Source organism: Epargyreus clarus, unplaced genomic scaffold (assembly GCF_041222505.1).
Source record: "Epargyreus clarus isolate Ecla_fem2 unplaced genomic scaffold, WU_Ecla_fem_2.2 ptg000025l, whole genome shotgun sequence".
NCBI classification, from domain to species: domain Eukaryota; kingdom Metazoa; phylum Arthropoda; class Insecta; order Lepidoptera; family Hesperiidae; genus Epargyreus; species Epargyreus clarus.
In genome coordinates, this window is record NW_027332232.1 from 1,672,510 (window position 1) to 1,690,989 (window position 18,480).

At 34.1% G+C, this 18,480-nt stretch overlaps 4 protein-coding genes across 4 annotated transcripts in view; 1 reads left to right on the forward strand and 3 right to left on the reverse strand.

The window, feature by feature from the left end:
• LOC140752779 (unextended protein) overlaps window positions 1-2,920 on the reverse strand; it is a 52,649-nt gene extending 49,729 nt beyond the window's left edge. The window contains exon 1 of the mRNA XM_073087129.1: window positions 2,523-2,920. Within this exon, the coding sequence (XP_072943230.1) occupies window positions 2,523-2,881 (359 nt within the window). The 5' untranslated portion in view covers window positions 2,882-2,920. The remainder of the gene's footprint in view (window positions 1-2,522) is intronic.
• Window positions 2,921-6,622: 3,702 nt separating this feature from the next.
• On the reverse strand, window positions 6,623-11,776 carry Prosalpha2 (proteasome alpha2 subunit). The gene is made up of 7 exons (XM_073087110.1): window positions 11,645-11,776; window positions 11,384-11,460; window positions 10,375-10,473; window positions 9,134-9,290; window positions 8,762-8,917; window positions 8,231-8,327; window positions 6,623-6,734 (listed from the first exon to the last, which is right to left on the reverse strand). Exons 1-7 carry the CDS (start codon window positions 11,683-11,685, stop codon window positions 6,657-6,659), a joined length of 705 nt encoding a protein of 234 aa, XP_072943211.1. The 5' UTR covers window positions 11,686-11,776; the 3' UTR covers window positions 6,623-6,656.
• A 274-nt stretch (window positions 11,777-12,050) lies between these two features.
• Window positions 12,051-15,443, forward strand: Scgbeta (sarcoglycan beta). The gene is made up of 4 exons (XM_073087218.1): window positions 12,051-12,452; window positions 13,145-13,310; window positions 14,114-14,276; window positions 14,949-15,443. The coding sequence occupies exons 1-4, from the start codon at window positions 12,149-12,151 to the stop codon at window positions 15,327-15,329; spliced, it is 1,014 nt and encodes a 337-aa protein (XP_072943319.1). The 5' UTR covers window positions 12,051-12,148; the 3' UTR covers window positions 15,330-15,443.
• Window positions 15,444-17,131: 1,688 nt separating this feature from the next.
• The window catches only part of Tnks (tankyrase), an 82,912-nt gene continuing 81,563 nt past the window's right edge, over window positions 17,132-18,480 (reverse strand). The window contains exon 24 of the mRNA XM_073087124.1: window positions 17,132-18,235. Within this exon, the coding sequence (XP_072943225.1) occupies window positions 18,170-18,235 (66 nt within the window). The 3' untranslated portion in view covers window positions 17,132-18,169. The remainder of the gene's footprint in view (window positions 18,236-18,480) is intronic.

Genomic DNA, 18,480 nt, shown 5'->3' on the forward strand with positions numbered 1-18,480 from the left:
TTTACCGGAAATTACGTAAGTTACGCGTGTTATTGTTAAAAACGTCTTTCTGATAAGCCCTTAAATATTTATAGACACTTGAATTCTTTACACAGTATGTATAACGGTGGCCGCTATAACAACAAATACTAAAATAGAAAGAAGCTTGAAAATAATCGGGGATCCCCATTCCCCATGCAATAAACCGTTACTTTTCGGCGTTTTTCACTTTATCTATTAAACCGTAATAGGTAACAGTTCTAAATTTCACAATGCATTTACTTCTATGTGTGCTATATTATCATATACTAAAAATATAATAATAATGTTGGTGGTACGGAACCCTACGTGTTACGACTCCTATGAGTCCTACGAGTCCTACGAGTTCCACTCCTATTGGCCAATTATTTCATCATCAACCCATTAACGTCCCACTGCTGGACACGGGTCTCCTCTCATAATGAGAGGGATTAGGCCATAGTCCACCGCGCAGGCCAAGTGGGTATTGGTAGACTTCACATACCTTAGAGATTTTTTTATAAATCTCAGGTATGCAGGTTTCTCACGATGTTTTCCTTCACCGTTTAGCAAGTCATAATTAATTTCTAATAATTTATAAGTCTAAAAATTAATTATAACTTGCCTTAACGGAAAATATAATGAAATATACCCTCTGTTATTTTCAAGATTTGTTTTATTTCCTCTGTGAAAATTTCAAGTGTCTATCTATTTTGTCAACGAGATAGAGCCCTGTGAGAGCAACAGACAGCGGAGGCTTAGTAATAAGGTTCCGTTTTTATCGTTTGCTTACGGAACCCTAAAAACTAACTAAATTACTGAACCTCAAAGGCACCGAAGTCTCGGGTCCTCTCATGTGACAAGGAAAACTATTTTCAGACATAACGTAACCCAAAGTTTTGACGTAAATCATGTTTTGGTGTATAATTATAGTGATTTAAGGAAAACGCTTCATTAATCCTAATTTGCCCTATTTCAAAACAGTTGATTCATGTTAGGTTACCAACCAAACCACTTTGGGCTCTAGCGAACTAAGTGTGGAGGGCAGAAGGGGCGGTAAAATCGGTATATGACACAACAATAATACCATGTTAAATTTTTGCGACCTTTTTTTTCCTTGCCTACATAGATTAGTAAAGATTACTCACTCCTGTCTCTAGAATATTTGAAATAATTATTTATTTATCATGTAAGTTACGCAGTATTAGTTATATATTCGTAATTTTTCTCTAAAAATGTTTTTATTTGTCAAGAATTAAAAAAAAGAACTTACTAAAATAAGCCGTTTGTGGCTTCATTCAATTTCAAGGCGGCGAAGTATCTTTATTAATCTATGACTCCTAACAAGAAAATTTTGAGAATTTTTGTACCCAGTTTTGAGAATTGAAATAGTTGCGTAAAAAAGTTTTGCCGTCTCCGTGCTAAAATGTCCTTAAAATATTTGAAATAATTATTGTGTACATTTTCTTGTTAGGAGTGAGTAATCTTTACTAATCTATGATTCGTATATACACTGTATTATCGTCTAAATAACATCAAATAATTTATTGAATACTAGTATAAAATAATTTGCTAACATTACCAATCTTATGAACATAATTCGCGTATACCATAGATTAGTAAAGATACTTCGCCGCCTTGAAATTTAATGAAGCCACAAACGGCTTATTAGTAAGTTCTTTGAATTCTTGACAAATAAAAAAAAAATTTAGAGAAAATTTACGAATAAATAACTAATACTGCGTAATTTACATAATTATTAATAAATAATTATTTCAAATATTTTAAGGACATTTTAGCACGGAGACGTGGCAAAACTTTTTTACGCAACTATTTCAATTCTCAAAACTGGGTACATTTTCTTCTTAGGAGTGAGTAATCTTTACTAATCTATGTTCGAGAGCTTAGTTTATTTTTTTAGTCGGAATTTCCTATTTGCAAAATTTAGCCCCAGAACTCCCCAATACGGGAAGTATGGTAACGCATAAAAATCGTATGTATAACTACCTACCTACGTAATTATAATAATGTATGATTCACGTTGCTAATTCGGTTGACTGATTTATCAATGAATTGGTTGACCTGTGGTTCTAAAACAACACCCGATTACATATCTAAACAGATTTTTTAATAATATGAACTTTTAAATCACTTTTTTTCATATTAACTCCATTTCGTCATTGGTTGTAAAAACGAAATTTCATTTTTCAAACTTAATATGAATTTCAATAAAAAATATTATTTATTAATCTGTGTCATAATTTCCCGCGCTTCCAAAAAGAAATTTAAAAATGGCGGGTTTCCCATTTCGCAATATAAAATACTATCTACCATCTACCTACTTTACGCGGGACATTATATTTATGTACTGACATTTTTTTTTTCTTTACGAAATGATTTGAGATAATACCTCATATTCAGGAAGAATAGTTTATAAATTATATAAGTATAAATATTTTAAAGTAACAGATAATAAATTGTATATAATGTAGGTCAAAAACTAAAATAATTAGTATCAAACTTACCGCTCGGCGCGTGCAGTGACGTCACCTTCCAAATATAAACTCTCTCCTTGATGCTTCCAACTGTTTCCACTTTTCGCACAGAAGTATTGCTTTTCTGCACCAACCTCAATCTTCACAGTCACATTAGCCGGTTCCACGATATGAGGTAAACACTGGCTGCCTAACGCACCCGGTACATAGGTTAACGACCACTCTTCGATATTACCGACCACATTCAACTCATAAACACATTTCTCTAAACACGATACGCTTACAACTTCTACGGAAAATATCCATGGTGCTGACACGGCGAGCGTGTTCGATATTAAAAATAATAAAAGAAATAAACCACTAGTCCGTAAACACCGAACAGTCGCCATGTCTATAGCCCGTGGCTGAATGAATGAGTTATCAAAATGTCAAGACAACTCGAGCGAGTTGCAGCGTACTCGATTATAGACGTACCGCGAATCGTTAGTTTTTATACACATCGATTGTGATTCGCTCGATTCTACGTACAGTACAACACTATATGACCCTACTTATTTAAAAGGAGCAACCTAAAATATGCGCAATCACCACTGAATAAAGCCTAAAGTATTTTTACCTCAATACAAAGCTTATAAACTTATTTATTACACCATACTAGTTGAAAACCGCGTACAGAGAACATTGTCCTACTTAACTCTAGTCACGCGCTAAAATGTTACGTATTACAGTTAGCTAAAGTTCATAATATTTGAAATTAGTTGTAAACTTATTCAATGTTTCTGTTGCAAACTGTACAAGGACAATAAGTGATAATGTTGGCTAGTATGAGATAATATTATCTGGTGTTTTATTAACAAATTGTGATTCAAACGTGATTCCTAAGCAATTTATGTACACACAGCTGTCACCATGTGTTCTGTTGTATGAAACAATAGAATAATTATAATTAAGATTTATGTATTAAATTTTTGACGTTTATTAATAAAATATAGTAATATTTTAGTGGTTTCACTATGGTTGTCCTATTGCTCGCTATTAGCACTCGCACGCTTTATAATCATTAACAAACAAATAATGTAATTAAAACCAAGAAGTTAATTTATAATGCTCCATAATCGAAATGAACATTGAGTTCGAATGACAATAGAGTAATTTGGTATATTTAAGCTGATTTGATGATAGACCTTGTATGGTGGAATTCTTCAGTGACTATTCTGCCTGATCATAGCAGTTTGAACGACTACTGTCTTCCTGGTTTACAAAGTTTTGTGAGGAAGTGATACTTTTCTGAGGCCTCCAAGCTTCCTCAGAGGTCGATAGGGTAGGCGGCGTATCTGTGGCCAACTCAAGTAGAAATTTAATTATATCTGGGGTTGACTACTGGTGTCCATGAGAAGCATTTATCATTAGGTGGACCGCATGTTCGTTGACCTTAGATCCCCAATAGATGCGTTTGCGACCTCTGTGAACTAAGCTGGATCCTCTATGATCTAACTAATAAATGCTACTATAGTTTAAAATCCTTTTTGAGCAATAAAAATAAGTAATCCAATTTGTTATCAAGTCATATTGAATTGTTAGAATTAAAATTATAATAATAGTTTTTAGATGACATGTATATTTGTAAGCCACTTAGTGGCAGAATAAGCGACTATGTAACACAAATGTGTAACAACTAACAATTACCTTATTCACAAATAAACTGATTTGATTTGTTTTTGATTTTGATTTGGAATTTATAAGTGTCTCTCCCTTCAAACTTGAACAGAAGCGCTGCACTGTTATTCGGCATCTTCGGCATAAATAAGAGTGAAATTTAAATGGTGTGTAATTTTGATAACGAAAGGCAAACGTAATAAAGACATTTAACCATAGAATTATCTTTCGCCTCAAGAATTATCTAATGAGCTTACGACATCATAACGAGCAATTGTAAGAAATCGTAATATAAGATTTTTTTAGTCATAAAATGTGTTTATTACGAGAAGTGAGACTTATGACGTATTTTATTATGCATGCAGTCTACTTGATGATAAGTAGATGATAGTAGTACCCAAGGAACATTTGTAATCAATCTCCAATAAGATTAGATTTCTATCTGAAGTTGGCAACACATGCGTTGCTGCTCCTGAAGACTAAGTTGGAAAGCCTCGGATAAGTTAGAACCACCTCACCATTGGTACCACACCCTTGAAATCAGAATATAGCAGCGCTTAACACTGTTGTTATTAGGCAAGAATATTTGTGGCAGTGATGCCACCGGAGTCGAACCACAAAGTTGACTGTACTACCTTTAATATAATTATAGAAATTGTTGTGATAAAAATTGTAATGGTCGAAGGTATATTTTTATCTTACTTGTACTCATCATGTGAACAAGAAACACTCCTAACATGAAAATGTACCCCAGTTTTGAGAATTGAAATAGTTGCGTAAAAAAGTTTTGCCACGTCTCCGTGCTAAAATGTCCCTAAAATATTTGAAAAAAAATATTTATTTATTATGTAAATTACGCAATATTAGTTATTTATTCGTAAATTTTCTCTAAAAATGTTTTTATTTGTCAAGAATTAAAAAAAGAACTTACTAATAAGCTGTTTTGGCTTCATTCAATTTCAAGGCGGCGAATTATCTTTACGAAACTATGAATATACCGTAAAAAGTACAGATTAACTATTTTTTTTCATAATATAGCAGACGAGCATGCAGTCCACCTGATGGTAAGTGTTTACTGCCGCCCATGGACATCTGTAATCAACCCCAGATAGAATTAGATATTCCTACCTAAGGTCGACTACAGATGCGCCGCTACCCCTGAGGACTAAGCTGGAACGCCTCGTAAAAGTATGTCTCCCTTATCACACCCTTCAAACCAGAACACAACAGCCCTTAACGCTGATGTTATAAGGCAGAAATAGGTGTGGCGGTGGTGCCGCCGGAGTCGCACCACAGAGGGTACTACCACCTTCCACAATTAATAATATTCGCGCCATTTGTGTCCTTAGAAAGCTCAAAGATATTAGAGTGCATGCACACAGTGGTTTTTAATGTGTCGTTTCAGCACATTGATTTTTAAAATATCATTGTTTATATATGTATATGTTTATATATATATATATATATATATATATGTAATATTATACAATAATCTTTTAAAGCGATCGTGATAAAAAGACAATCGTAAATTATCGATAAAAGAAATAAATAATTATCTAGGTACAGAAATTATCAATTTAAGTAGATATCATAGTAGCAATTTTTTATCAATAATCAAGTTATCTAGGAAGCGTTTTTCGTAATTATCATTTTATCACTAACATAATCAATTTATACTACTTATTGGAAAAGTAAAGTAAAATTAACGATGATATTTATAGTATTTAGCTATTTAATTTCAACGTCTGTCTATGATAACATCAAAATGGAATTTACTAAGCTTAGCATAGATATAGTAATGACGAGAGCCTGTAAGGGCTAACGACGGATAGAATAAAGGTTCTAAAGTAGCAACCATGTCTAGGCTAGTATAGTTCGCGCCAAACTGCTAGTCCGCTCTGAATTTGTTGTCGGAAGGTGTAGCCATACAATTTGCTATGGCGACGCGATTCATTTCTATATTCAAAGCGGACTAGCAGTTTTACGCGGGCTATACAATTAATTAATGGCGAGAACTTAGCTGCCAACGTAATCTCAAAAAATAAGTATTTTCTTAAAAATTTGGCCCTTTAGTTTGTCATTTATCATTACTTCACAGAATTTGATCCTTATAAGCGACAATATTCGATGATGAAATGATTTTTTTTTTCAAAATGAACTTGGTTGATTCACAGCTAGGGAAATTGATTTAAAAAAAAATAATGCTGCAGTTTTAGTTTTATCAAAATCGGCCTCGTAACGTCTTTCAGCATTTTTCGCTAATCCTTATAGTTTCGGATTTGGCCGGTTTTTCTGGGTTCTATCCCCGGACAGACATATATCTGAATAGTAACCTTATATTATAACGCCTTAGCACCACACTACATTTGTGTGTGTTCATGTCACCCACAACACAATGAACCTTAGTGATATGAGTATAGAAATTTTTAATGAAACGTGTTTAATGAACGTTTTTAATGAAATAAAACACAATATAGAAATAAAAATAGCACTTTATTAAATTAGAGATTATGGGATGTTCGCCAAGTAGTCCTTGACATGCGCTGGCTCCAGTCTACGGAACCCGCTCGCATCGCATATGCCGACCTGTAAAAAACAAGTTTTAATATCTACAAATAAATCAAATTGATGTCTGTTTTAAATATCAAAATATTTGATTCACAATATGAAAGTGTAAACAGTATTATAACAAATAATTATTATAGTTTAAAAACTAAAAACCACGCTAAAACCGCACAAGGAAAATCGTTAATACTGATTCCTGACGATCCTAATGAGGTGAATGGGAAAAAAATATTTAAATTGTGTATTGTCGTCTGTTTTTGATAATTGTTCAAAATTTTAAATTAATCTGGGGGCTACACCATCTCTTAACACAATATTATTTTAATCATATCCTTAATTTTTTGGCAGGAAATTTAACTTTTTAAGCAAAATATGACAATTTCAGTTGGTTTTATACAATGGATAAGCGAAAAATTAATAAGGGTTTAAGTTTGTTCAACTGTGTATGACGGAATATTTTACTGTTTTAAGGAGGAAATATAACTTTCCTGAACTATGATGGTTTTTAAAAGATGGTGGTAGGCCCCCTGACCGTTCAAAGTGGGTAAAAATCGAATTCAAACATTCTGTTACATACTTACATACAGGATAAGCTAATGAAAGAGCGGCAAAAAGAAAACAATTCAAATTTTTGTCTATCTATCTCCGAAAGGGCCGGATCAATTTTGAAGGGTTAGGTTATGTTATCAAAGTAAATAAGATTACTTTTATTTTAGAAAAACAGTTATGGTTTTGCATTAAAAATAAAAACCATGTAATTCAAGTATTTACATTCAACCGCAAGTGAAACCGCGGGGCAGAGCGTATGTATGCGTATAAAAATCACATGTCAGTGTGTTCATACACGTTATTTATGTATTTATTTATTTATTTACATGCCAACAGCAACACACACAATACATTATATAGTACTTAGAAGTACACTATAGTAGTATTAATAATATAAGGTTCGTATGAGTGCCAATTATAGGTATGAACAACGTTTATATTATATTAGTCTGTATCTTTAATTTGTATGGAACAAATCGAACCATACGTTATCTACGAAACCGCTTAACAAATAATGAAATTCAGTGAGTGTATGGTACTCTTTTTATAATATAGGAGTAGCAGACGAACATGCAGTCCACCTAATGGTATAGTCCGCGTCAAATTGCTAGTCCGATCAGAAGTTGTTGCGAGCAAGTGTAGTCGTACAATTTGCTATGGCGACGCGATTCATTTCTATATTCAGAGCGGACTAGCAGTTTTACGCGGACTATAAGTGCTTAGTGCCGCCCATGGACATCTGTAATCAACCCCAGGTAGGATTAAATATTCTTACTTGAGGTCGGCCACAGAAGCCCCGCTACCCCTGAGGACTAAATTTAAACACCTCTGATACGTATGTCTCCTTTACCCACACCCTTTAAACCAGAACACAGCAGCTTAACACTGTTGTCATAACAGAAACAGGTGTGGCGGTGCCGCCGGAGTTGAACCACAGATGGTTTTACCAACAAAGTGTTCATACTCACTTCTATATTATCCGCAGTCATTTGACCTTCGAAGCCTTCCTTCAGAGTGAGGATAGCGGTGTGGACCGCATCATCCAGCTCCAACTCTTCTGTGTATCTGTTGATTAAATTATGAAAATATGATCATCATCATCATCAACCCATTACAGTCACACTGCTGGACACGGGTCTCCTCTCAGAATGAGAAGCATTAGGCCATAGTCCACTGCGCTGGCCAAGTGCGAATTGGTAGACTTCACATACCTTGGATTATTTTTTTTTAAGATTTCTCAGGTATGCAGGTTTCCTCACGATGTTTTACATCACCATTGTAATACGCACATAACTTTGAAAAATCAGAAGTATGAGCCTGGGATTTGAACCTTGGACCCCTCGATCAAGAGGCCGAGTTTCTTAACAACTAGGCTATCACTGCTTTTTTATCCATGAGCAGCAGTAGAAACTCATCATCAATTGATATTATGAAATAAATATAACGATGGTTCCTCCGGACACGACCTACAAATAAATCTACGTCCTTATATCACAAACCTTTTCTCCAAGAAAGTCTTCCCGTTGTTGAAGTTCTTGCCCATAGCCGTGGCCTTCCAAGCGAAGTATGCTCCCGAGGGATCGCACTGGAACAGGTAGGGACGCCCGCCGTCCCAACCGCACACCAGCAGGGACACACCAAACGGACGGACTCCTCTGGGGGTACAAAAAAATGGGGGTCAAAATATTTGGCAAAAAGAAAATTGTTTCTACACTCACAGCCCCACATTAGGATTCCGTGTTGTGGGTGTCATGGACACACACAGAGACAAATACACAAACACTCAGACCAGAGATAGTTAAATTTAATAATGGGGGAAAAAATATATTTTCAAATGTTTATTACAACATTATTCTTGCTACCCGACTTACCCCGATTGCGTGTACTCCTGCATGACGGTGGCTACCCGTTGCACCAGCTGAGCGGTGGGTATCGGCTCGTGGTACATCAGATAATACTGCTGCGCCATCTTCCTGGCCTGCGTGACCAGGAGACGATAGTCTGGACCCATTCCGGAGTACACCATGCCTGGAAAACACAATATCCTTTGAGGTTTGACACAGACGGCACTAGTGTAGTATGTAGTGGTAGTTTGAAGGTGGTAGAACCCTTTGTGGTTTGACTTATTTCTACCTAATAACAGCAGTGTTAGGCACTGCTGTGTTCCTTTTTGAAGGATGTGGTAAAGAAGACATACTTTTCCGAGGCCTTCCAGCTTAGTCCTCAGGGGTAGCGGCGCATCTGTGGCCGACCTCAGGTAGGAATATCTAATCTTATCTGTGGTTGATTACAGATGTCCATGGGGGGCAGTAGCCACTTACCATCAGGTGGACGGCATATTCGTCTACTACCTACAATCAATTACGGACGAGTTGCCACTCCTGAGAATTAGGAGTCCACTCTAAGTCAGGCGGCATCTGTACCTTTCCACTGAAACTCAACTGCTTCATGTTTTTTTTTATAATACCGAAGTATTACACTAACCTTTGGTACCTAAATACCTGTATCTGATAGGCGCGCGTTTGGCCTCGATCTCGCCTGATGGTAAGCTTTGATGAGGCTTAAGATGTGTCATGCTTGCCTAGAAGTAGCCTATTCACTCTTGATTTGAAGACTCCTAGATAATATTTATCGGGAATTCAGAAGCCGGCAGGGCATTCCACTCCTTGGTGGTTCCTATTAGAAATGACGAAGTAAAACGTTTCGTCCGAACCAAAGGAAGGTCGACTTGATAGGGGTGGCAGCCTGCCTTACGTCTAGACGTCCGAAGGTAGAATGGGGCTGGGGGTACGTACCTAATAGTAAGTGACTACCTATCCCTATGGACATTTGTAATAAAGATATGTGTCCTTACTCCTCCAAACTAGAACACAGAGCTTAAAACTTGTTATTACAAAGAAAAAGGTATGGCAGTCGCGCCTTCATTTGTCGAACTAGGGCAGCACTAGCCATTTACCATCAGGTGGACTGCATGCTCGTCTGCTACTCCTATATTATAAAACAAGAAGGTCTACCATTTTCAATTTCATACCCGTTTCTTTAGCTCTATGACTATATAAATAAGAAGTCTGACTAACAAACATTTCACAAATAGAACAGAACAGAAGATTACCAATGTGACCGGTGATCATCTCCACCTTGTTGACGCTGTGCTCATCGTACAGGATGCTCTTGTGCTTGTTCTCCGTAGCTATTACTACCCCATTGGACGCTGTAATACATATAAAGAGACTCATTAATATTTTGGACTTAGTCCTAATAAAACTATGGTCTTAGTTTTTGGTTTATGTTTTACGAAAAGTATTATAGGTGCATATTTTTAGAGGTAAAATGTTAGCATTTTCTTTGTGTTCTTCTAAAAAATCTACAGTTAAATTCTACTCAATTTTTTTTAAAGTTTCAAGTATAAAAAGAGATGATTTGATGCAAATCATTAGTAATAATAACTTTATTTATTTAAAATGACTCATCTGCTAAATTAAATGCTGCTACTATCTTGGGTACACTTCCTCGGGGCAGCGATTTGGCGCATTTATTTTATTTATAAATTTTTGTGTTAATTGTATTAGTTTTATTTTATTTTAGTGTATATAGTGTTAAATTGTTTATTGTTTAAATTTATATTGTTGTTAAACTTAAATAAAATAAATAATTTCAAAAAAATGCAAAAAAAATGACTAATTTTTTTATTAATTGCATATATATTCCTGGTTAAAGTCTATTGATCTATAGGCATAGAATTAAATTTACAGACCCATTATAGCTTGCTACAAAATATTAATAATATTATAATTATTAATTCTTGATTAAATTAATAATATATAAAATAGTCGTAATGAAAATAATTTTTATTTTTGACATTTACACACTTAAATGTTTTAACTAAAATAAATTAAAGTAATATAAAAAAATAATGAAATAATGTAACTTTATTTTAAATTAAATATAAAAAGCTACATCTAAATTGCTGTCCCTGGGATGAGTTCCCAAGTCGTAATTATTCATAAGAAGCTTCAAAGTTAAGTTATTGGTCGGTAAATTCATAATTACTGCTCAGTCATCCAAATGTATATTGGACGCTAATATAACCTACAAAACTTAAAATAAATGAAATTTCTCACCTTTTATCCCGACGGAAGTACCGCCGGCTGCTACAGCGGCTAACGCATATTCGATTTGAACCAATTTTCCTGAGGGACTGTAATAAAAATGCAAAACTATATTGATTTAGCGGAAACAAAGTCTGAAACTTTTAAATCACAAAATTTCAGAAAGTAAGCGTCAGAAATTATTTTCTATAATAATAAACTTAATGTGCACATAAACACTTTTGATATAATTATAAATAACAATAGAAACGTATTATTTCAAGTAAATATTACCTAAAAGTTGTTAGAGAGAAACTATAACGTTCGGACGCCATGATTACAAAGCAAATTGTCAATCAAATAAATCGCGCTGTCATGTTGTTGTATTTGACGGCAATGTATACGTTTAAGAATTCATTGTAATTGAAATAACATTTATTATTTACATTTAAAAGACGGAAACTTTTAAAATAAAACACTACAATATTATATTTAAAATCATAAATTTATCGTATATTTATAGTGATGAAATTATTATTAATTAAAAATATGTTCCTATTAATATTTTTTGTTACTGAACGTTAATCGATTCTATCATATTAAAATCGATAACCAAGAATCGATATAATCGGCAAATAAACCAGAATCCATAGCTAAACCGCTTGCTTCCGATTGGCTGAATCATTAGCCAATAGTAGTCGCGGATATTCGCTCAATATTTGACTTGGTGTGCTATGTGCTATGTCGATCTATTTTTGTAATTTTGATCTTTCATAGTATTTAGGACAATAAACGAAAATGTTAGCTTTGCGCGGTGTTTCTCCTCTCTCCGAACCAATGTCGGATACAACGTTAGAACGAAATCGTGGAGAAAAGGCTTTAATAACAAAAACGCCTTCGCAAAGTCAAGTTTTCTTGAACAAAGCCAATTTTAGTGCCGTAAAGAACTTCTCTGATAAAAATGGGAATGATGTGACTAAAAGTGTGCATAAAAGGCGTAAAACCTTCGCATTTTGGACCCTCGTGGTGTTGTTGTTCGTCTTGGCGATAGGAAATTTGATTCTTACGTTCGCTATATTAGCTGTACTGAGACTTGGGCAAGGTAGACTTGTTATAAATATTATTTATTGTTCCTATTTAGTGTAATTTATGTCGACAATGGGTTTAGGCTCAGGTTCGAATCCTGGTCAGGCAAGAATTTTATTAATATCAATAAGCATTATGTTTGATATATGTCTATTTCTTAAGTTTCTTTAATTCTAGTTTAACATAATTACAATGCATATATAATTAAAAATATTGCTCTCTACAATATCCTTATATTTATTATTACGTGTAAAATTCATAAACTACCAATTGCTGCGATAAATATTTATTTCGTTTTTAATCAAAATAATATAATTTTCAATTCCTGACCAATGCTATATTGTTTTTTCTATCTATATATATTTTGTATTTTTCATGTATCACTGTACATAACATGGTCTTATCCATGACCGTTTAAATACTTATTTTAATCTTTTAAAATATGATTTTTAATCTACACTAATATTATAAAGAGGAAAACTTTGTTTGGTTGTAATGAATAGACTCTAAAACTACTGACCGATTTTAAAAATTCTTTCACCATTCGAAAGCTACATTATCCACGGGTAACATAGGCTATACAATTAACTATCTAACATAGGCTATATTTTATATGAAATATATTTGATAAATAGATTTTGAGGCGGTACAAACGTTGCCGGGTCAGCTAGTTCTATATATAATGTGTGAATATGATTGATTTTCCAGGTATGGAAAGCATGGAGTTCCTCCCCGAGCATAATGCGGTTAAATTTTTCGGACACGCAGACCTGGACCATGTTTACAAGCGGGATGGCTTGCTGGAGAGTTTCCGGGACGTTCCCATGTCCATCAGCAGTGATAATGGATCTGTCTTATTCAATTTGCAAACCAGGTTCGTAAAATTGTAAAACAATAGTAGATACAGTTTTCCAACATAGTCCTTAAGGGAATCTAACTCAACCAACCTTGGGTAGTAATCTAATTTAATCTGGGGTTGATCACAGATGTCTATGGGTAGCAGTAGCCACTTACTTTTTTGTGATAAGTTGACAAAATAGAATTCTATTGTAGGCTAATCACAGATGAAATCCCTCGGAACCAAGCTGGAACATTTTAATCATATCAATTTATTTGTAAAATTAGTTACATGGTCCATATTAGTCATAAAATATTTTTGATGTGTATATTTTGCCACTGGGCAGAATTTATTCATAATTAAATTTGTAAAACAACCTTCTAATGTCTGATAGTATTACCACACTTTTCAAACCACAACACAGCAGCTCTTCTGTTGTATCAGGACATAGATTAGTAAAGATACTTCGCCGCCTTGAAATTGTATGAAGCCACAACTGGCTTATTATCGTAAGTTCTTTTTTTGAATTCTTGACAAATAAAAACATTTTTAGAGAAAATTTACGAATAAATAACTAATACTGCGTAATTTACATGAATTTACATAATAAATAAATAATTATTTCAAATATTTTAGGGATATTTTAACACGGAGACGTGGCAAAACTTTTTTACGCAACTATTTCAATTCTCAAAACTGAGTACATTCTCTAGTTAGGAGTGAGTAATCTTTACTAATCTATGTATCAGGAAGACATTTTTATTACCATCACCTTTTGAAGAAAAAAAATCCAGATTTCAAATAACTAAAACGTAACAATAAGGCACTCTTCATTCCAGGCTCTCCCGTTCAGACACCAAGCTAGTGGTGAACGCATCAGGAGTGTTCGCTCGTGGCGTCAACTCTCTGGAGCTGCTGGACCCCGACACCGGCGAGCTGGTCTTCAGCACCAGCAACCCTCAGATGACCATACCCGATGGGGTCAACAATTTGCTGGCTAAGGTGGGGTAGTTTTTTATATGGAGTTTATTGTAGTCACTATTATTATTGGCAGATATTTTTGAACTTAAAAAATTGAATGTTCACATGAAACAGATTGCATAAATAAAAAATTAAAAAATTGGAAGAAATGTGGTTAAAACACAGACCCTTTAGATTCAGGTGTGGTGGTTGAAAGTCTGCAAAATAAGCTTTGTCATCTTTGATTTAATTTGCTCTCTAAATTGAACTATTTCTTTCTTTAAGTAATGAATTTCCAAAAATCAAAAATCTCACTATTATAATTACACAACTCTTCCATAGAATTTTATGCTTCTGGCCTATGACGCAAATATATGCTAATTCTCCACCTATTTGCAAATTGGATAAATATATTTTTTGTATGTAACTTGTCATTCAGTTCTCAAACTTTAATAAGTAAATCTCATAAATCTAATCATAAATCTAATCTAAATATAAAATTCTCATGTCACAATGTTAGTTACCATACTCCTCTGAAACCGATTCACCGATTTTCACCTTTATATGCATATTCAGGTCTGAGAATTGTCTACTATCTATTTTTCATACCCCTAAGTGATAAGGGTTGTTCACCCTTAACATTTTTTTATTTATATGGCAACACAATGTTTGCCGGGTCAATTAGTGTCTTTACATTTCACTTACTAATTTCAGCAAGTGTCAACCAAACGCATATCTTGCCCAGTTGACGAAGACCTCACTCTCCGCTCGGAGACATCAGCGCACCTCCGAGGAGCTGAAGGCACCAGAATGGAGTCCAAAGAACTCTTCTGGAGCGCTGACCAGGACATCTACCTCAAATCCATCAACGGTTCTGTTGTTTTGAGTGGCAAAGAGGGTGTTTATGTTGATGTGAGGTACTTACCGATAGCAATGCCCTTAAATAAGTCAGATAAGTACAGTCAGGGCACGGGACAGTTCAAGGTATGTGTGTGTATGCCTCAGGGGAAATTATTCAGGATCGCGGTCCCTACAGGGCAGAAGGTCAGTTGTGCTCACATCAACATGACCGGGGAACTGAACCCTTGCGTTTAGAAGTCGTGCATTTAGGGGTTGCTTAGGGATTGATTGTTATGTATGTATTGTTGTAGATGTGATGTGTATCTAGTCAATTTTTAATGAATATTAAAGTATTTTCGTTTATTGAAATGTTGTCTTTGTTGTTGCTTAGCACTCCCAAGTTTTAATCTATTTAGGTTATAACTTTGTTAGTTTTGATTTAAGACAAAAAGATATAGAAATAAAGTTAAAGATAATTTAGTTTCAGATCATATCTTTTCTTACAAATTTTAATTAAAAATCAACACCAATTGGGAAATAAGTTGTCGATGAAACTTTTCCTATATACTAACCTATGTTGCTATTAGATATATAGGAGAGAAACCACAAAAAAACTAAATTTGTAACTTTAATGTTAGTGTAATGACAGATAAATTACTTAATAATTATATTATAAACCACGAAAATAATCAAAAACGAAATAAAATATCAAATTTAAAACCAAAATTGTATTCATAAACACATTTACTCACATCACAACATAAAACCGCCACACATGAAGTAATAAATTCAATATATTCAATATATACACCCTAACTTACAAACAGATGGACACAATTTTATTAGAATTAATCTAAAAATGTACTTTTATTTTATTGTACCAAATAATAGTTTAATCGATGATAAGGTTTGATGTAGCAACGGCATTCAATCCACCTGATGGTAAGTGGCTACTGTTATGGCCATTATTTATAATCAATCTATCTTTCGGGCCTACCTGAGATCGAAATGTGATATTTATAGACAGTACCCTTAGTATGAGTTTTTACGTTTGCTCGAAAACGTTCAACGTTTACGTATTCGTTCATACAGCGCCCCCGTGGACCTTATCGGAACTAAAATTTTGCATTATGAGTTTTAAAAAACTGAATAGTCAATGTAACGACATTTAATTTTACAAATATAAATAGAATTCATTTATTTTTACGTTTTAAATTTAATTTTGATAGCGTTATAGTTCCGTTTTTTAAACGTTTACTGTGGAATTTTCATTTCGGTCCACGAGAGCACTATATGAGCGAATTCAAGTTGAACGTTTTCAAGCAAACGTAAAAACTCGTACTAAGGGTACAGAAAATTTCTTTCTATCCTTCATAGACAAACGATTGATTATAAATAACGGGCTATAGACGGCTATTCAAACCCAGATAATATTAAAGTTCTACCTAGATTGTTTAGATGCGCTGCTACCCCTGAGGACTAAGTTGGAACGCCTCGTATCTCCACAATCTACAAACTAGAATTCATCAGCTTCATACTTTTGTAAGATAGAAATTGGTATTGACACTTTCATTATTGAACTATAAAAAATCTTTCAAATTTCATTAATTAATTTCACACATAATTTCGAAGAAATGCTATATCAAATTTAAGTCAATTAAACTCCGCGCCACACTGCTAGTCCGCTCTGAAGTTGTTGCGAGCAGGTGTACAATACAATAAGTACAATTACAATACAATTTACTATGGCGACGCGATTCATTTCTATATTCAGAGCGGACTAGAGTTTTACGCGGACTATAGAATTTTAATGTTAAAGAAAACATATTATTCCAGATTAAAATTCTTTCATTATTTTATTATATTTTTTGAGCAATATTAAAAATATTCATATTTATTATAAAATATAATACAATTTAACTTTACAACCACTGAATTAAGAAAATATGTTTTTCTACTACATATCGTAACATTTTATTTAACCATATATATTTTAATTTTGAAAGAAGCGACAGGTATGTAAATATTGTAGTAATACTACATACTACTTTGTATAGTCCGCGCCAAACTACTAGTCCGCTGTGAAGTTGTTGCGAGCAGGTGTAGGCATACAATTTGCTATGGCGACGCGATTCATTTCTATATACAGAGCGAACTAGCAGTTTTATGCGGACTATACTTCTTTAAAGTTGTCGATTATTACAAAAAGGTAATAATCTCAAATCGTTCATCTATTTTTCGATTTTTGATTAGCATATTTATGTACACTGTATTCGCGAGCGAAAGTTTTATAATAACCATATTAAATTGACTTTGAAAATAACTTAGTCTGATTCTCAATTAAATTAATTTTCATATTATTTTATTATCATTTTTATTGCATTTATATTACACATACATCAATTACATTGCTTCACAAGGTATTTTATAATATAATTTTATCTGATAGTGTTAAAATTACCCCAAAATATAATAGGATATATAAATAGGCAGAGAAAACTGTTCAATAATATTTTCTATTATGTCAACGGCTTTTTTATTTGGTTTCTATTGACAAGCTTTAGTGTGCCTTTCCACCAGAATTGTGCGATGTGACTTTTTATAATATAGGAGTAGCAGACGAGCATGCAGTCCACCTGATGGTAAGCTACTGCCGTATGGACGTCTGTAATCAACCCCAGATAGGATTACATTCCTACCTGAGGTCGGCCACAGCGCCGCTACCCCTGAGGACTAAGCTGGAACGCTTCGGTAAAGTATGTCCATTACCACACTTCAAACCGGAACACAGCAGCGTTTAACACTGCTGTTATAACAGAAATAGGTGTGACGGTGGTGCCGCCGGAGTCGAACCACAGAGGGTTCTACCAACTTCCACGCACATATCTGGTGAAAAGACTCTTATATCAAGAAAAAATATAATTATGATCGAATTTCGACCACTGAGCGGATACAAGCTAATATTTTATATTTTATAAATACATATATTTATATCAACCATAACACATACTCTCGCCATCAAACACATTTATACACACATTAATAATACTGTTTTTATTGTAATTGTATAATTATTTATAACTAATTTATTGTTATTAGACCGCGCCGGAACTGCTCTCTTCGGAGACGATTTGATAAGTGATAAGGTATTCGGGGTATGCCTGAAACAAGAAAAAAAATATAAGAACACTTTAATATTCAATTATTATAAAAATCAAAAACCCAACAGTAAGTGGCTACTGCCGCCCATGGACATCTGTAATCAACCCCAGGTAGGATTAGATATTCTTATCTGAGGTTTTAAGGGTGTGGTAAGGGAGACAGACTTTTCCGAGGCGTTCCAGCTTAGTCCTCAGGGGTAGCGGCGCATCTGTGGCCGACCTCAGGTAGGAATATCTAATCCTAT

Excerpts from the sequence above, each read along its gene's own strand:
- Prosalpha2 (XM_073087110.1), bottom strand. The coding sequence starts at position 11,685 with ATGGCGTCCGAACGTTATAGTTTCTCTCTAACAACTTTTAG. Across the intron at positions 11,461-11,644 it reads TTCTCTCTAACAACTTTTAG|TCCCTCAGGAAAATTGGTTC; the intron begins GTAATATTTACT and ends TTTTTATTACAG. Across the intron at positions 8,328-8,761 it reads AAGACTTTCTTGGAGAAAAG|ATACACAGAAGAGTTGGAGC; the intron begins GTTTGTGATATA and ends TTTAATCAACAG.
- Scgbeta (XM_073087218.1), top strand. The coding sequence starts at position 12,149 with ATGTTAGCTTTGCGCGGTGTTTCTCCTCTCTCCGAACCAATGTCGGAT. Across the intron at positions 12,453-13,144 it reads TGTACTGAGACTTGGGCAAG|GTATGGAAAGCATGGAGTTC; the intron begins GTAGACTTGTTA and ends TTGATTTTCCAG. Across the intron at positions 13,311-14,113 it reads TTATTCAATTTGCAAACCAG|GCTCTCCCGTTCAGACACCA; the intron begins GTTCGTAAAATT and ends TCTTCATTCCAG.